Source organism: Quercus robur, chromosome 7 (genome assembly GCF_932294415.1).
Source record: "Quercus robur chromosome 7, dhQueRobu3.1, whole genome shotgun sequence".
NCBI lineage: Eukaryota > Viridiplantae > Streptophyta > Magnoliopsida > Fagales > Fagaceae > Quercus > Quercus robur.
In genome coordinates, this window is record NC_065540.1 from 10,168,440 (window position 1) to 10,186,490 (window position 18,051).

Genomic DNA, 18,051 nt, shown 5'->3' on the forward strand with positions numbered 1-18,051 from the left:
TCCAAGATGTTGAGGTAGAATGGAAGATGATCCTAGCTACCTCGTGTGCATTAGAGCCATCTCTCCCCAAGTTGATGATTTCAAGGACATCTTTGGTGTCCCTAGAGTGAATGTGGTAAGATGTGCTTTGGCAGAATAGAGAGACATTGATGATTGGTGTAGGAGTGCCATCTTCCAAACTTACACTAAGTGTGAGGACAAAACTTGCAAGGTTATTATAGATAGTGGGAGTTGCATTAATATGGTGTCCTCTACATTGTTTCCTGCCTAGACTTGAAATTGATCCCACACCCTAACCCATATAAAGTTTCTTGGGTAGATACTTCCTCCATATCCATAAAAGAAAGATGTGTTGTCCCACTTCAATTCCTCACCTATAAGGCTGAAATATGGTGTGACGCAATTCCTATGGATGTAGGGCATATTATCTTCGGTAGACCTTGGCTTTATGATTTGGATGTCACCCTTTATGAGCGATCAAATTCTTGCTCATTTGTGTTTAAAGGTAAGAAAATTGTGCTCAATCCTTTGAAACCCAAGCTAATCGACATGAGCAAGAAGAAAGAAGCACCAAAGGCGAAAGGCCTGAACATCATAAGCTCAAAAGCATTTGAAAGGGTAGCAGTTCAAGAATCCGCTGTGTTTACCTTAGTTGCCAGGGAACTTAATGGAGAGGCACGTGAGGAGCAACCTGAAGAAGTGAAGTCAGTGCTCTGAGAATTTAAGGATGTTTTCCCTGAGGAACTCCCTGATCATTTATCGCCCATGCGTGACATACAACACACCATAGATTTTGTGCCCGGAGTGACCCTACCAAACTTGCCTCACTATAGGATGAACCCTACAGAGCATGCCAATTTGCAAAGGCAAGTAGAAGAACATACTTAGAAAGGGTTTTGTTCATGAAAGTATGAGTCCTTGTGTAGTCCCTACACTCTTGACTCCAAAGAAAGATGGAACTTGGAGGATGTGTGTTGATAGTCGTGCCATCAACAAGATCATTGTGAAATATCGTTTCCCTATCCCTCGGTTGGATGACATGTTGGATATGATGGCTGGAGCAACGATTCTCTCAAAGATAGACTTGAAAAGCGGATATCATTAAATTAGGGTTCGTCATGGTGATTAGTGGAAAATTGCCTTCAAAACGAAAGATGGTTTATACACCTAGGAAGAAGGGACGAAAATCCCATCCTTCGGCCCCGCCCTGCCCCATTGCCATCCCTACATGGGTATACACCTAGGAAGCCCTTAGATCTTTTGCCCATGTCCCCACATGTTAGAATTTTTGAATTTGCTGAGGCATTTGCACGACATATTCATGATTTGAATTAAAAGAGATTCGCAAAAAAATTCAGGTAAGTAATTCTCAATATAAAATTCATGTTGACACTTATCGATGTCATGCAGAGTTTCAGGTAGGGGATTATGTCATGATTCAGATTCGACCTAAATGGTTTCCCTCTGAGACCGTTAAGAAATTACAGGCTCGTAGTGCTGGACCATTCAAGGTATTGAAACGAATGGGCCCAAATGCATATGTCATTGACCTTCCTTATGATTATGGTATTAGCTCCTCCTTTAATATAGATGATCTAGTTACTTATAAAAGCCCCACAGTTATTCTTAATACCCCTTTTGATGAGCCTCTACTTGATCCAATTGATGCCCCTATCTCTACCCCTTTACCCTTAAACCTGCCCTATGCACATAAAGAATTTGTTGATGCTATTTTAGATGAACAGATTGTTTCTACCAGGGGTGGAGGAGTTCATTGTTTCCTAGTTCGTTGGCGACAGATTCTGATTGCATGTGGATTACTCAAGATGAGCTACATCGACTCGATCCTAACTTGCTTGAGTACTATCAGAGCTCTTCAGATTTCCACTCGACGGGGTTGAGTTCTTCTCACCCGCAGGGAGTTGGAGCGGACACAAGGTACAAGTCTCCAATTATTCGCATGTATGGGAGGAAGAGCAAAAAGAAGACGGCCCAACCTGTGGCCTTATGGATGGAGCCTGTTAGTAATTGGGTTTGAGATTAAGTAAGTCTGAGCATTTAATAATTAGGGTTTTTTATGCATCTTATTGTTAGTTATTTAAGCACTTTTTCTTATTATTGTAAGACAGTTTTTGAGAATTATAAAAATATTGTGTTTCTTTTACACTGGTGCCGATTCTAGTTTGCTTGGTGCTGACTCCAAACAACCCTTAGGTGCTGACTCCTACAGTTTATTTTTGATTCTATTGTTGTTTAATTGTTCCATTGAAATAGTGTGGTTGTCCTACATTAGATTTCTTTGCTGAGCAGCACAATGCTTGTATTGCTCTCCCGCAACCTCATTTTCATGGTTTAGGCTGCTCCCAATTTTCTCACAAAATTTCCAGAAGGAATTGTCCATGCACGTATTTATGAAATCCAAAGAAATTTGAAACATCTATTTTTCCAGTGCATCATGCATTCAAAGAGTGTTTTTTCTATTTTTGCTTTTATAAACAATATGGGTAGTCCATCCTAGTTTCTTTAAAGTTGAAACTTCTGCTGAGTGTCCAACATTGAACTGTCTATGGTAAAACTTTCTAACAAGTTAAGAATTTTCTACTAGAATTACTGCTTGAAGATGGAATAAGTATATTGTTTTATAACTTCCGTTGCTTCTCTTCCACATCAATACCAATCTACAATAAGAAAAGTGAATCATATTAGCCTAACGTCAGTGTTTCTTCAACGCAACAGACAGATCAATAAATAGATAAAACAAAATCAAAAGAGAACATAATGATCACACATGCAGAGGGTACATGTGGTCCATGAATATACAGATTACTTACTGGTGAACTCAGAGTCACTCCACAGGCTATTAAAGAAGAGTTATGTGATATATTGAAATGCAATGGAGGTAGGTGTGAGTCATCAACATCTTGCCACTCTACCAATTCACATATGCTATCAGAAATATTTCACAAATTTGAAAAACAAAATGAACTTAATGAGATACAATGATAAGGAACAGCAAGCAAGGTCCAAGAGAAAGAAGGAAACAAGTTTTATTACACATCAACGGCCAGAAAACAAACTCACCTCTGGTTTACCATAGATATTCTTCTTGAACTTCAAGGATCTTGGATCGACTTGAAAATTTGTCTGATCTAGTAATAAACAAAATTGTTTAGATATACACCAACCTCTCTGTACAACATTTCTAAAAATTGGAAATCAGAACACTTCCTATGTCAAAAATAAATATTCAAGTATTCAAATAAAAGGATGTTGATAGCATTTAATAACCAAAAATACTTTCGAACATACATGTATACATACCTTAATACAGCAACTTGACACTAAAATTTTTTATTAAACAAAACCTTTGTTACTATCCACTTTGTACTTCATTAGACTAACAAAAATGCCCCTCAATACTACTAATCTACACCATGAGTGAAATAAAAAAATTTAGATTGCCACAACAAAAATACATCAAAACCACAGACTACACAATCTACATATAACTAAGAAGAACCACTTCACTATGTCATTTTCAACTCCCAAAAAGAAGACTAAGAAGAACCTCTTCGCTAACTCGCCATATTTCACCTCATTAGTGCAACCTAAAAGAAAGAATTTGTAGGCCCATGCCCGTTATTGGTACAGCACTCCTGTTACTTGTACTGCATGCATAGTGAGCCTATAAATAAGCCTACCTTGTAAAGTTTTACGTACAGTTGAATTATTCTAACAAAGCAAGTGAAAAATAATAACAAGAATGAATGAGAGAAAGCATTAAGCTAAAAAAAGGACCTACATCTTGCAATGGTAGTCCGAACCAATTCACTGGCTACAGGGCCGGCCCAACAAAATTTGGGGGCTAAGGCAAAAATTTTATATGGGGCTGTGGGGGAGGATTTGTTCCACGCCCTGCAAGCTTATCGTCCTCTCTGGGGAGCCAAGTCCGCAAGGTTTTGTTCTCAGTACCAACTGTGGGGCTTGGGATTTTTGGGATGCTTTGACCCGTGACACCCTAGTCCCACATCGGCAAGAGATGCGCCCCACTCATGGTTTATAAGCCCTTGGAGCGACCATAGGGCTTTTTTATATGTAAACATTAATTAAATAAAATATATAATACTAATTAAATTAAGACTAATTTGATGTAAATACAAAAATTGATGAATAATACTAGCTAAACTAAGGTTAATTTCAAATAGAAGATTGAATATTATAGTTGAAACAAAAGGAACTTACTTTAACTTGGATATATGACTATGCATAGTTAAGTAAAGTTATAATCTAAATTTTAATTTCATATATTCTTTTTAAGAGAAAGAGATAGATAGATATTATTTGGTGTGTGGCTTAGTAGGAGATTAGTCATCATTGGTGATTTATCACATTTGCAGCATTTTATTTGAAACATCTTACGGTCTCAATTAGGTTAAATTTTTATTGGTCTCCTATTTTAAAAGTCTTGTTAGAAAACTAAAAATACTACAAAATGTTCACAATAAATGTGATTATGACTGTAATTGATGAATTTCAATAACTTAATTTATTTGTGTTTGAATTACTTTTTTATGTGATTGGTGATATGTCAGTTAAATCTATAATAAAATTTGTGGTATTTTTAGCATCACTCTTAAAAAAAAGTACCAATTATTTAAAAAATGTTATTGTAGTTGCACGATTTTCCTGGTCCAAATCCTATTAATCAGGCCTTGGCCCAAGGCGCAACACACAATAAATATTTGTAGAGGATGGGTCAAAGAACTTAGCCTCAGTGAGCTTAGTCGGTCTGATGCATGGACAATATTATTGCAGGAACAAAAACACAAGAATGGATATCTAACAGAAGATTCTATTTCCTGAGTACCGAATACCTTTCTTCGTCCCCCTCTTTGAGGGACTCCACTATATTATATAGCCCTCTCATTCTTATCTGAACCTTACACTTGTTGATCATCTAAGCCCCCACTTGAGCACCTGTCCTATCAGACACCCTTATCACTCCCTTGTGAGTTGCAGTGGCCAAGGTAGTATTGTTCAGGGGTCTTTTCCTCATTAATGCGGCCAAGAGGGTGGTTCTGACACATTTAATGTGGTGGTGGTAGCTTTCCATGAGATATTTTGGGTTTTATTCTTTTTTATATGCTTGGAGGATGAATTGCAATGGTTGGGGCAAGCTCTTCGTCCGGACTTCGTAATGTCCGAGGAGGAGTTACTCCTCGGACAGGTTTCTTTTACCGCAATTGAGTTTGAATAAGGTTTTAGCTGTGACTTCTCCTCAGACAGGATGCTTCCTCGGACGGGCCCGTAGTTTGACTAGCCCATTATTTTGGGCTGGGCCCCACAATAGCCCCTCAAAACTCCGGTTTTTATCTCCTTCCGAGGAGAAAAGCGGGGTTTTGATGTTAGTGAGAGGATGGAAGTAAGGAGGGCTTGGGGCGTGCGTGCGGGCAGTTACTTTGGACGCGCTACAATTTACGAGGCGTGGCCATTTACTTCCGGAGGCTTTCTGTCCCCTTCATCCAACGGTAAGGCGTGGATCGAACGGCCATCATTTTTTCTCGAATTTTTAGGCAGGAGCGATCTTTTCTCTCTCCTCCCAACTATATAAGATGTCAGAGGGGTTCAGTTTTCTTTTTATCTGCATCTCATAAATCCCAGAGGATTCCAAAGAACTCCATCGAACTCCAGAGATCTACAAATACTTGCGTCCGCTAAGCCTCCATAGCCGTTTTTCGTGAAGCGTCTCCTCCAAGAGAGATTTCCAAGCATCCCATTGAGCGCTTTGTGAAGGTATCAGTAAATTTCGTTCATTTCGCTGTTTCGATTCCCTCCTCGGACTTTACTTTTCTCCTCGGTCTTTATTTTCATTCCTCCAGTTCAGCTCAGATGGGTAGATTCGAAAAACTAGTAAAAACTCCGGCCGCTATGGAGGCCTTTAGGGCAAAATACCACATTCCCCCGGGGGTGGGGCTGCAGTACTGTCCTCTTGAAGGAGTATTGACAGATAGAGGTGAGGGAGAAGTTGTTATCCCCATGATTGCTTTCATAGAGGGAGGAATGACACTTCCCATGCGTAGGATTACAAGGGAATACCTGTTCAACCATAGGTTGACGCCGCATCAGTGTGCCCCAAACATGTTCAAGATACTAGGCTGTGTAGATGTCCTAGACGAGCGGATGAATCTAGGCCTTACCTGGCACGATGTGGTTTATCTATACGAGTGTCACCACATCGAGAACGGAGGGTATTATCTTAAATCCCGATCCGAGGTCGTTAGGTTGATCTCTTGTCTCCCAATATCCAATAAAACCGTGAAGAACGATTTCCTTATTGCTTCGGGGGAGTGGTTCGATGGTATTCATTGCCCAACTCGGGCAGGAATCTCAGGTGCGGCGTCTTTAGGGCCAATCCTTTTCGGGAAAGGGTTTAGTATTGGGGGGTTATTTTTCTCGCTTTCTTTACAATTGGAAAATTTCATGAACTAGTCCCACTTTTCTTGGACGTTTGCAGATAAAGTTCATGTCGCTCCTCGGCTAAACCTCGTGAATGTGCCAGCGTTGAACTACCTTCTAAGGTCGGAAATTTACATTACTGAGGACGGACAGTTACGTGCGGCTCATCTGGTTCTGGGCTATCAACCTCTAAGCCACTCTTTCCAAGCTATCGATCACGTCATAAGGGCTAGCAGTCCGAGGTTGGCTAGGATTGACGTGTCTAAGACCGGGTTCCTAGCTCAACGTGATTTTCCACCAGTCGTACTACCCGGCGTTCGAGATCCCTATCTAGCAGAGCAACTACCTCCGCCAGACGAGCCTGGCGTTGCTGTTCCGGTTGAAGGGGAAGCTGAATCATCTCATCTTTCCCTTGAGGAAGAGATAGACGAGTTTTATTTCGAGGAGGAGGTTCAGCAAGCCCCCTTGGTTGAGCTTTTTGATCCTGAAGGAGAGCAGGACCAACACTCCGCAGTTGGTGCTCCCATAATCATAACCTGCTCAGACGACCCCTCGGACGAAGAGATAGAACCCATGGCCGGGAAGGGAAAAACTTTACAAGAGTTGATGGCCTCCCGAGGGAAAGGTCAATCATCAAAAGGTCAGTCATCAAAAGGACCAACTCAGTCACAGGCCCAGACCCTTCCCCCTGTGGTCTCTCAGATTCCCTCGGACCTAGGCCTTAAGGTTAATCCGGACCTGAAGAAGAAAAGGCCGGTTGACACTCTTGAGGAGGGTGAGGTGGTTGCCCAGCCGACCAAGCAGCAAAAGACCACCCGGGCGCCAAGGAGCAGAAGGGGTGACTCCGCGGAAAGCCGGGATGAGAAGAACCGTGCTGAGGTGCGCGCCACCCCGCGCACATGGAGCCTCAAGTTGGAGCTAGATGGGGTTGCCATTCCCTACAATGCGTCAATCCGAGAGTATAACCGGGGCCGAGCAGGGTACGTAGTTGATGCCTTGGAGCAACCCCTACTCCTTCCTCGGGATATGGAGGCCTACAGGCGGTTCTCTCAGCCCGAGATTTTCCTATCCCTCAAAAGGGATCTCGCGATGGTAAGTGACCCTTTTACTGTTTTATTAATTTATTTAACCCCGTCAAATTTTAAACCAATCTTGTTTCGTTCGCAGATTACTCAGCAGGTATTTGTGGCGGAGGAGTTTTGTCGTGATAATCGCAGTCGGGCTGAGGCTGAGACCCAGTCTCGGACGGAGATGGAGAAAGCCTTGGGGTCCCTTAAGCACGATCACCTTGAACTCACGGAGAAGTTCAAGGAGTCGGAGAAACGGCGCAAGAGTGCAGAGGCCGGTTTGAAAAGTGCTGAGACCCAGGCGGAGGATCAGCGCAAAGAGCTGTACTCGACCCAGATCAACCTTGCCACCGAGAAGCAGGCAGTGCTGGATCTCAAGGTTACCCTGCAAAAAGTCGAGGATGAGCTGCGGCGGGTTAAAGAGGAGGCTCAGCTGATCCGAGAGGCTGCAGAGGCTGAAAAGAGTGCTTCTCGCCAGCTCGGGGTCCAAGAAACGGAGGCCAGGCTATCCGAGGAGATCCCCGAGGTGTGCAGGGACTACTGCAGCATCTCATGGGCTCATGCCCTTGATGCTGTAGGAATTCCTGCGGATTTGGCGCTAAGACTGCCCGAGAACATCTTCTATCCTCAGGAGATCCGAGAGAATCCTGATGGCGCCCAAGCGGCTTCGGAGCAGGATCTGGCGGTGCCTAATGTCGTCCCTGTGCCTGATAAAGCGAAGGATCCTGCCACGGACCCTACCATCGAGGCTCCTCCTCCTCAGCCAAAGCAGAAAGAAGATCCTCCTGCTAAGGCTTAGCCTTTAGGCTTTTAATTTATGTATTCCCTTCCTTTTTTTTTTTTTTTTTTGAATGAGAGTCGTCCTGTTTTTGCGCTCTTTTGTAAGGACCACTCTTTGTATTGACCTCGGAATATTAATATAGAATGTTTGCCTTGCTTTCTATGGATGTATGCTAGTACCGCTCCCTCTTTTTTTTTTTTTAACGTTTGCAACGACATAAATAAATGTAAACGGTCGAGATAAAAAGGATGCTGGGCAGCAAATTTGAATGAGGGTTGCGATGGTGCTAGACTGCGCGCACGCCTTAAAATGATTTCCCCTAAGTAATAATTTCTCAATCTGTCATAAGTAATAATTTCTCCTAAGTCTGTGGTCCGAGGAGCCATGCAGGATTTAAGTTCTGTTTAAAACTTGTAGAAATTGTCATAAGTAATAATTTCCCATAAGTAATAATTTCCCCTAAGTCTGTGGTCCAAGGAGCCATGCAGGACTTAGGTTCTGTTTAAAATTTGTATAAATTGCCATAAGTAATAATTTCCCCTAAGTCTGTGGTCCGAGGAGCCATGCAGGACTTAGGTTCTGTTTAAAACTTGTATAAATTGCCATAAGTAATAATTTCCCCCAAGTCTGTGGTCCGAGGAGTCATGTAGGACTTAGGTTCTGTTTAAAACTTGTATAAATTGCCATAAGTAATAATTTCCCCTAAGTCTGTGGTCCGAGGAGCCATGCAGAACTTAGGTTCTATTTAAAACTTGTATAAATTGTCATAAGTAATAATTTCCCCTAAGTCTGTGGTCCGAGGAGCCATGCAGAACTTAGGTTCTGTTTAAAACTTGTATAAATTGTCATAAGTAATAATTTCCCCCAAGTCTGTGGTCCGAGGAGCCATGCAGGACTTAGGTTTTGTTTAAAACTTGTAGAAATTGCCATGAGTAATAATTTCCCCTAAGTCTGTGGTCCGAGGAGCCATGCAGGACTTAGGTTCTGTTTAAAACTATGAATAGTTGTCATAAGTAATAATTTCCCCTAAGTCTGTGGTCCGAGGAGCCATGCAGGACTTAGGTTCTGTTTAAAATTTGCAGAAATTGTCATAAGTAATAATTTCTCCTAAGTCTGTGGTCCGAGGAGCCATGCAGGACTTAGGTTCTGTTTAAAACTATGAATAGTTGTAAATAGACTAGTAGGGAGAGGATAATCACGAAACAAAACATGGGCTAAGCCATTTTCATTAATAATAATATCTTCTGAGGTTATTTACATTCCATGGTCGAGGTACAATTTTTTCATCCAAATCTTCTAGATAGTAGGCGCCTATCCCGGCCACGGATGTGACACGGTATGGTCCTTCCCAAATGGGCCCCAGCTTGCCCCAAGAGGGGTTTTTTGCACTGCCGAGAATCTTCCTCATCACGAGATCACCCGGACCTAGAGGTCGCAGTTTAACATTGGCATCATACCCTTGTCTCAGCTTCTGGTGATAATAGGCCATATGGATCGTTGCTTTTTCCCTTCTTTCCTCGGCTAGGTCTAGACTTCTTCTCAACAACTCGTCGCTACCGTTTGGGATAAACGAGTTAGACCTCAGTGTGGGAAAGTTTTTCTCGATTGGGAGCACGGCCTCAGCCCCATAAGTCAACGAAAAGGGGGTCTCACCGGTTGACCGTCGCGGCGTTGTCCGATAGGTCCATAAGACGTGCGGGAGCTCTTCTACCCATCTCCCCTTTGCCTCATCCAGTCTTTTCTTCAGACTGTTCACTATGACCTTGTTCACGGCCTCGACTTGCCCATTTCCTTGGGGGTAGGCGGGGGTGGAATATCGGTTAATGATCCCAAACTCGCGGCAATACTCCCTAAAGCTCTTACTGTCGAATTGAAGACCATTGTCGGAAATGAGTGTACGTGGAGTTCCGAAGCGGGTGATAATGTTCTTCCAGATGAATTTCTGGGCATCCACGTCCCTAATGTTGGCCAAAGGTTCAGCCTCCACCCATTTAGTGAAGTAATCGGTTCCGACTATTATGTATCGCTTGTTCCCCGCAGCTTTGGGGAAAGGTCCGACAATATCAAGACCCCATTGTGCGAACGGCCATGGGCTAGAATGGGGGTTGAGAACCCCTCCGGATTGATGGATATTTGGGGCAAATCTTTGGCACTGATCACACTCCTTAGCGTATTCTTGGACCTCTCTTTGCATGTTCAGCCACCAGTATCCTTGGGTGAGTGCCCTGTGCGCCAGCGACCTTCCTCCGATGTGACTTCCACAAATTCCCTCGTGTAACTCTTCAAGTAGAGACTCGGATTCTTCTGGATGTACACAGAGTAGGTACGGTCCAGAGTAGGAGCGCCGATATAGTTTGTGGTCCTCTGATAGCCAGAACCGAAGAGCATTTCTACGTATCTTCCCGGCCTCTAATTTTTCCTCCGGTAAGATGTCGTTTTGGAGGAAGTTCTTTATGGGGTCCATCCAGCTGGGACTCTTTCTGATCTGATGGACTTGGGCCAGGTTTCTTCTAATGGGACTTGCCTGGACTAGATCTTTAACAAGGATCATTCGCGGCAGATTATGCGCCAAGGACGTGGCGAGAGTGGCCAGTGAGTTTGCACGGGTGTTTACACTCCTAGAAATGTGCGTCAGATTGAAGGACTCAAAACTCGTCTGTAGGCGTTTGACTTGTCCTAGATACTCTTGCATCCTAGCATCTCTGGCTTCCAGCTCACCCATCACTTGTTCGACAACCAACCTGGAGTCCGAGAATGCTTCTATTACTCTTCTGCCCAATCTTTGAACCATCGTCATCCCTTGAAGTAAGGCTTCGTATTCGGCTTCATTGTTCGTAGCCGAGAACCCGAGCCTCAGTGATTTTTCAATGGCAGCACTGTCTGGCGATACTAAAACTATTCCGACTCCAGATCCTTTCTGGTTGGCTGCACCATCCACATAGACCTTCCAATGCAAGGTTCCTCCTGCTGAAATTGTGCCAACCGACTTTCCATCCATGTCTTTTTGCTCGGTTATTGTTTCTACAGAGGGTTCAGCAAACTCCGCTACCAAGTCTGCGAGGACCTGACCTTTGATGGAGGATCTGGGCATATATTTAATATCGAAGGCCCCCAAAAGCGCACTCCACATGGCGATCCTTCCTGTGTAGTCAGCGCTTCGAAGCACTGCTCGAAGGGGGAGCTGAGTTAGAACGATGACCGTATGCGCCTGAAAGTAATGAGGGAGCTTCCGGGTGGCATGTACTATCACCAGAATTGTCTTTTCCAAAGGTAGGTATCGCACCTCGGCCTCATGTAATGATTTGCTCACATAGTAAACCGGTCGCTGCACCCCATTATCATCCCGTATTAATACAAGGCTTACAACATGGGGAGCTACAGCGACGTACGCAAATAGCACCTCGTCTGCCTCAGGGCTGGACATGATGGGTGGTCGAGACAGGTATTCCTTAAGCTGCTGGAAAGCCCTAACACAATCCTCCGACCATTCAAACCCTTTCCACTTGTTTATCAGGAGGTAAAAAGGTCGACATCGATCCGCTGATCGCGATATGAACCGGTTTAATGATGCAATCATGCCAGTGAGCTTCTGCACTTCCTTCGGATTCCGAGGAGCCTGTAGGCTGTTAATTGCTTTGATTTGATTGGGGCTTACTTCTATTCCCCTGTGGGTTACCATGTACCCTAAAAATTTCCCAGACCCAACCCCGAATGAACATTTGGAAGCATTCAACCGCAACCGGTGTTCCCTTAAGATAGCGAAGATTTTTTCAAGGTCTTTCACGTGCTCGGACACCCTTTTACTCTTCACAACCATATCGTCTATGTAAACCTTAATGATCTTGCCCAGCTGTGGCTCGAACATCCAGGTCATCATCCTTTGGTAGGTTGAGCCTGCGTTCTTCAGCCCAAACGGCATCACCTTATAGTGATAATTTCTAATGGGCGTCATGAAAGCCGTCTTCTCTTGGTCTTCTAGCGCAAGGGGGATCTGATGATAGCCCAGGAAGGCGTCCAGGAAGGTCATTCGAGGGTGACCCACGGTTGCATCCACCAATCTGTCGATTCGGGGAAGGGGGAATGGGTCCTTTGGGCACTCCTTGTTCAGGTCCGTGAAGTCCACGCAGACTCTCCACTTCCCTGTCTTCTTCCTTACCACCACCGTGTTTGCCAACCATTCGGGGTAAAAGACCTCTTTAATAGCCCCTGCTTTTTTCAGTTTTGCCACTTCGTCTCTTACGGCACTAGCATGTTCCTTTGAAGGGCGTCGGGGTGGCTGCTTCTTCGGAGTGGAAGAGGGGTTGACGTTCAGGTGATGACAAATAAGGCTAGGATCAACTCCCGGGGCGTTGTAGGCGTCCCATGCAAACACATCGACATTCCCTCTGAGAAATCTGACCAGTTCCTCTTTTTCTTGAGAAGGTAACTCAGAGCCGACCTGAAAAAACTTCTCCAAGTCGTTGACAGCGATCTTATCTAAACTTTCGCACCTTATCTCCTCGGTTAGCCCATCGCCTTGCTTTACCGAGGTGGCTGGTTGCTATAAGCTCTCAGGGGCCGAGGACTCGGCACGGGGCCGAGGACTCGGCACGGGGCCGATGTAAGATGGCGGCCACCATACACTGCCTGGCCACGGCCTAATCTCCTCGGATCTCTTCTACTTGTCCTCTGGATGGGTATTTCACTTTTTGGTGAAATGTGGAGGATACGGCTTCTAGGGCGTGGATCCATGGCCTGGCAACTATTGCGGTGTAGGGTGAGTAAGCGTCGACCACGATAAAATTTACTTCCACCACCTCCGACCCAGTCTGTATAGGTAGTCGGATCTGCCCCTTTGGCGTAACAATCCTCCCTTCGAAGCTGAGAAGGGGGGAGTCATAGGCTGTCAAACCTTCCGATTTCAGGTTCAACCCCTTGTATAGATCGGGGTACATTATCTCTACCGCATTTCCCGAGTCTACTAACACCCTTTTCACATCAAAGCCTCCAATTCTTAATGTAACCACCAAGGCATCGTCGTGAGGTTGAATAGTTCCTCTCTTATCCTCATCCGAGAATCCCAGTATCAAAGAACTTCGCTTTTTTAACCTTTTTGGTTCCCTTTGCCTGTCCTCGAAAGGGAGCCGATCAACAGCCAGTACCCTGGGGATGGGTGGCCCAGTTCTTCCTGGTGCGGCGAGGATGACATGTATCGTTTTGGCAGGGGGTCTTAAGGACACATCCTTTTGAGACTCTTGTATTGCTTGACTGGGATGGCCGCTCGAGGGGTGCAGAAGGTGACGTAACTTCCCTTCTCGGACCAACTGATCTAAGTGATTCCATAGATTCCTACAATCCTCAGTGGTATGCCCATGGTCCTGATGATAGTGGCAGTACAGGTTCTGGTTACACTTGGAAGTGTCTCCAGCCATCTTTCCTGGCCATCTAAAATAGGGCTCGTTCCTTACTTTCTCTAGCACCTGTTGTACTGGCTCCCTGAATACGGCGTTCACTGTCTGCGGGTTGCTCTGTCCAGCCTGTCGCGAAAAATCTCTCCTCACCTGGCTAGGGTTATACCGTTCCGACCTAAAATCATTTGCTTTGGGGGGGATGACCTTCTCCTTTCCCCTTCCTTGCAGCTGATCTTCCTCCACCCTTTTGTACTTGTCGATCCTATCCATCAACTGATGAACGTCGGTAACTGGTTTACCAGTGAGGGATTTCCTTAAGCCATGCTCGGTGGGGAGACCGCTTTTGAATGTGCTGATAGCAACATCATCATGGTTGTCATCTAAGTCGTTATACACCTCCCAATATCTATCCGAGTATGCTTTCAGGGTTTCTCCTTAGTGCATGGATAAGGACAATAGCGAACTGAGGGGTCGAGGGACTCTGGTGTTTGTGATAAAACGGGAGCAGAAAGCCTGAGTGAGCTGCTTGTAGGAGCCTATGGAGTTTGTCTTCAGGCTGTTGAACCACCTTATCGCCATTGATCCCAAGCTGGATGGGAAGATTTTTCACATTAGGGCTTCATTTTGTGAGTAGATTGCCATTTTCTGGTTAAACTGACTCACATGCTCTATTGGGTCTGCTCAGCCGTTATAAATGGCGAACGCCGGTTGGTTGAAGTGTCGAGGCAACTTAGCCCCTTCAATTCTATACGTGAAGGGTGACCTTGAAACCTGGTCCAGCGCCTTCTTCATAGCATCGTTCCCCGAACCCTTGCTGGATGGGCTCTCATACTTCCGTACAGGGCGTGGTTCCCTTTCGTAGGAAAAGGTTTCATTTGGGGGGGTCCTTGACCTCCGTCGGTAACTCGCATCCTCCGCATTAGAAGACTCGTCTGAGTCAGAGGGAGATCGTTTTCACTGCACACGTCGTAACTTCCTTTTCAGGTCATCTATCTCTCGCTGCATGGCCTGATGACTATTTCGCCTCTGGGACACGTGACTACCTATCTGAGTGTGACTCTAGCTCGTCCAGATAGTATGCACACTCCCCTCACGATTCCCCCTGCCGCCTGGGTTGGTGGGGTTATTTTGCCTCTGGGACTCGGTGGGTTGTGTCTGCTGGGAGTTAGCCTGGTGAGGATTCTCCTAGTGTGGACCTAGTTCTGCCATGCTCGACCGTTGTGCTAGCTGATGCCCTAATTCTTCCCACAGACGGCGCCAATTGTAGTTGCACGATTTTCCTGGTCCAAACCCTATTAATCAGGCCTTGGCCCAAGGCGCAACACACAATAAATATTTGTAGAGGATGGGTCAAAGAACTTAGCCTCAGTGAGCTTAGTCGGTCTGATGCATGGACAATATTATTGCAGGAACAAAAACACAAGAATGGATATCTAACAGAAGATTCTATTTCCTGAGTGCCGAATACCTTTCTTCGTCCCCCTCTTTGAGGGACTCCACTACATTATATAGCTCTCTCATTCTTATCTGAACCTTACACTTGTTGATCATCTAAGCCCCCACTTGAGCACCTGTCTTATCAGACACCCTTATTACTCCCTTGTGAGTTGCAGTGGCCAAGGTAGTACTGTTCAGGGGTCTTTTCCTCATTAATGCGGCCAAAAGGGTGGTTGTGACACATTTAATGTGGTGGTGGCAGCTTTCCATGAGATATTTTGGGTTTTATTCTTTTTTATATGCTTAGAGGATGAACTGCAATGGTTGGGGCGAGCTCTTCGTCCGGACTTCGTAATGTCCGAGGAGGAGTTACTCCTCGGAAAGGTTTCTTTTACCGCAATTGGGCTTGAATAAGGTTTTGGTTGTGACTTCTCCTCGGACAGGATGCTTCTCGGACGGGCCCGTAGTTTAACTAGCCCATTATTTTGGGCCGGGCCCCACAGTTATATTTTTATAAAATTTTGGGTCTTCTACTAAGGAATATGAGGCCTTTTTTTAATAGGGAAATTTTTTATTTATTGTGAGGCCTTAGGCCTAGGCCTTGAGCCGGCACTGACTGGCTAGCAGGGCTCTTTTCTGGGGCTGATTTCCCCACATGCGAAACACATTTTCTTTCTCACATGGTGACAGAAGTTCCAAATATTGATTAAGAAGGCGTGTACTCTTCACCTCATTAGGTAATATATACCATAAATGAGTTTCCCTAAAACCCAAAATAGAAAAACTCGATCTTTTCATTACTAATGTAGATAATAAAGTTTAGAAAAAATAATAACTAAACAATAAAACATTAATATATGCATAAATAATCAATCAAACTCCTAATACACTTAAAACAAAAAACAAAAACAAAGCAAAACAAAACAAGGTTCCATTGCATGTCCTAAAATATAAGGAAAATGCTGTCTTGCACAAGGGCGGTATCAGTACTGAAGAGCAGATAATTGCTACCATTAGGAAGCAAGTGAAAGTTAGAGCTGATTTAAAAAAAAAAAAAAAAAAAAAAAAAAAAAAAAAAATCCTTTCCCTACTCTATGAGCATATATAGATAGGGTTTATTTGTAAATGTGCTTAAACCATGTAATTCTGTTGTTTAGCTTGTAGGTGTGGTTTCTGTTGGTTGTTTCCTGTTTCAGGTTATGATGCAAGTGTTGCTTGCTTTCTAGCTTGTTTGTACTATATTGATGGTTTTCCCAGCTGGGTTTTCAATAAAATTCTCTTGTTTCTCAATATTTTTTGAAAACATAGGAATTCTTTCTAAAAAAAGAATCATTTGGACTCGCATCTAACCATTAAAACCTACAAGCAACTAATCCACCTACTAGAACCAATTGTCGGATAATCCAGGGCATTTCACCCTGACGGGCTAACCTGTTTATGCTCATGTCTACCAGCATTTTTTTTAATCAATATATATATATATATATATATATATATATATAAGGAAAATGCTAATTCTACTAACAATTTTACCACTAAAAACTTACAAAAGTTTGAATAAAAAAAAAACTTACAAAGTTTGTAACTATGAAAGGTACATGTGGTAAAAATTGTATATAAAAAGTAGGGCCAAAATGGCCCATTAGCATGTTTTTTTGAACTATTTAGCAACAGAACACTGTTTCGGAACTATATAGCACTATACCACTTTTTCTGGTACTCGAGCTTGGTGAGCTCGAGTACCATGTTTTTTTAATCCACTGTCGCCCCATATTCAAGGAGCCCTATAGTGGCGTTTTTAAGCCCTATAGTAACGTTTTCGGGCCCTATAGCGGCGTTTTTAAGCCCCCATACCAGGTTAAGGGGCCCTATAGTGACGTTTTCGGGCCCTATAGCAGCTTTTTCCTGCAAAAAATTTTTATAAGTCCCCTTAACAGGTTCAAGGGGCCCTATAGTGGCGTTTTTAAGCCCTATAGTGATGTTTTTGGGCCCTATAGCGGCGTTTTCCTACAAAATTTTTTTTATAAGTCCCCATAACAGGTTCAAGGGGCCCTATAGTGGCGTTTTTAAGCCCTATAGTGACGTTTTCGGGCCCTATAGCGGCGTTTTTTTTTTTTTGAGAAGATGTTTGACCAGTAAAAAACATGGTACTCGAGCTCACCAAGCTCGAGTACCAGAAAAAGTGGTATATTGCTATATAGTTCCGAAACAGTGCTCTGCTGCTAAATAGTTCAAAAAAACATGCTAATGGGCCATTTTGGCCTAAAAAGTAGTGTCATACATTGGAGATGGAAGTTGTAGCGGGAACAGAGAGGAAGCAGAGAAGTTCCTTTGAAAGAAAACAGCAACGTACATTCATCATCAAATTCAACCTACGCTTCAACAACAACGTGAAAAAAACACGCATTACGTAAACTAAAGCAAGCAACCTATGAAATATAATAAGATAATTTTACATCAAGAACGTTCCCAAGAAACGACATCGAGAATTTGAGACAGTGAAAGTGAAAAGAAAAACAAAATTCATAATTGAAAAGATTAAAGCTAAGGCTTAATTTGAAGCATTTGTTGTTTCCCTGAACTTATATTCCCTCAATCATTGATTCTTACATGCGAAATCGCTAGAGACAGAAAGCAGGAAGCAGGTTACTTCCGAACGGTTAAAAAGTTAAAACTACTAAAAGGACATGAATCCAAACGACTCCGGTTTTTTATTACCCTTTTTGGGCTAATATTACATTTTCACCCTAAAAGGATTTTTCTTTTTTAATTTATTTTAAATGAGGGCAAGTAGACTTTCAAAACAAAAAAATGAGGGCAAGTAGAACCAACGACACAGAACTGGGGACAAGAAAATGTGACAGTCAAGCTACAAGTCTTTTGACTATAAGCCTTAAATATGCTCTTGTTATGATTACGA

The 18,051-nt window shown here is 43.6% G+C and overlaps 2 protein-coding genes across 2 annotated transcripts; one reads left to right on the plus strand and one right to left on the minus strand.

Moving 5' to 3' along the window:
- Window positions 1–2,570: 2,570 nt before the first annotated feature.
- On the minus strand, window positions 2,571–17,486 carry LOC126690994 (uncharacterized). The gene is made up of 6 exons (XM_050386082.1): window positions 17,413–17,486; window positions 15,749–15,894; window positions 3,803–3,835; window positions 3,078–3,149; window positions 2,832–2,929; window positions 2,571–2,678 (listed from the first exon to the last, which is right to left on the minus strand). Exons 1-6 carry the CDS (start codon window positions 17,484–17,486, stop codon window positions 2,640–2,642), a joined length of 462 nt encoding a protein of 153 aa, XP_050242039.1. The 3' UTR covers window positions 2,571–2,639.
- Window positions 6,990–8,340, plus strand: LOC126692156 (uncharacterized). The gene is made up of 2 exons (XM_050387659.1): window positions 6,990–7,548; window positions 7,624–8,340. The coding sequence occupies exons 1-2, from the start codon at window positions 7,030–7,032 to the stop codon at window positions 8,320–8,322; spliced, it is 1,218 nt and encodes a 405-aa protein (XP_050243616.1). The 5' UTR covers window positions 6,990–7,029; the 3' UTR covers window positions 8,323–8,340.
- Window positions 17,487–18,051: the final 565 nt, after the last annotated feature.

What these genes read in the sequence shown, in the direction of transcription:
- LOC126692156 (XM_050387659.1), top strand. Translation starts at nt 7,030, where the DNA reads ATGGCCGGGAAGGGAAAAACTTTACAAGAGTTGATGGCCTCCCGAGGG. An exon ending in TCAAAAGGGATCTCGCGATG is followed by an intron (nt 7,549 to 7,623) that starts GTAAGTGACCCT and finishes TTTCGTTCGCAG; the next exon opens with ATTACTCAGCAGGTATTTGT.
- LOC126690994 (XM_050386082.1), bottom strand. Translation starts at nt 17,486, where the DNA reads ATGTACGTTGCTGTTTTCTTTCAAAGGAACTTCTCTGCTTCCTCTCTG. An exon ending in CTATGGTAAACCAGAGGTGA is followed by an intron (nt 2,930 to 3,077) that starts GTTTGTTTTCTG and finishes GTGAATTGGTAG; the next exon opens with AGTGGCAAGATGTTGATGAC. An exon ending in GAGTGACTCTGAGTTCACCA is followed by an intron (nt 2,679 to 2,831) that starts GTAAGTAATCTG and finishes TTCTTATTGTAG; the next exon opens with ATTGGTATTGATGTGGAAGA.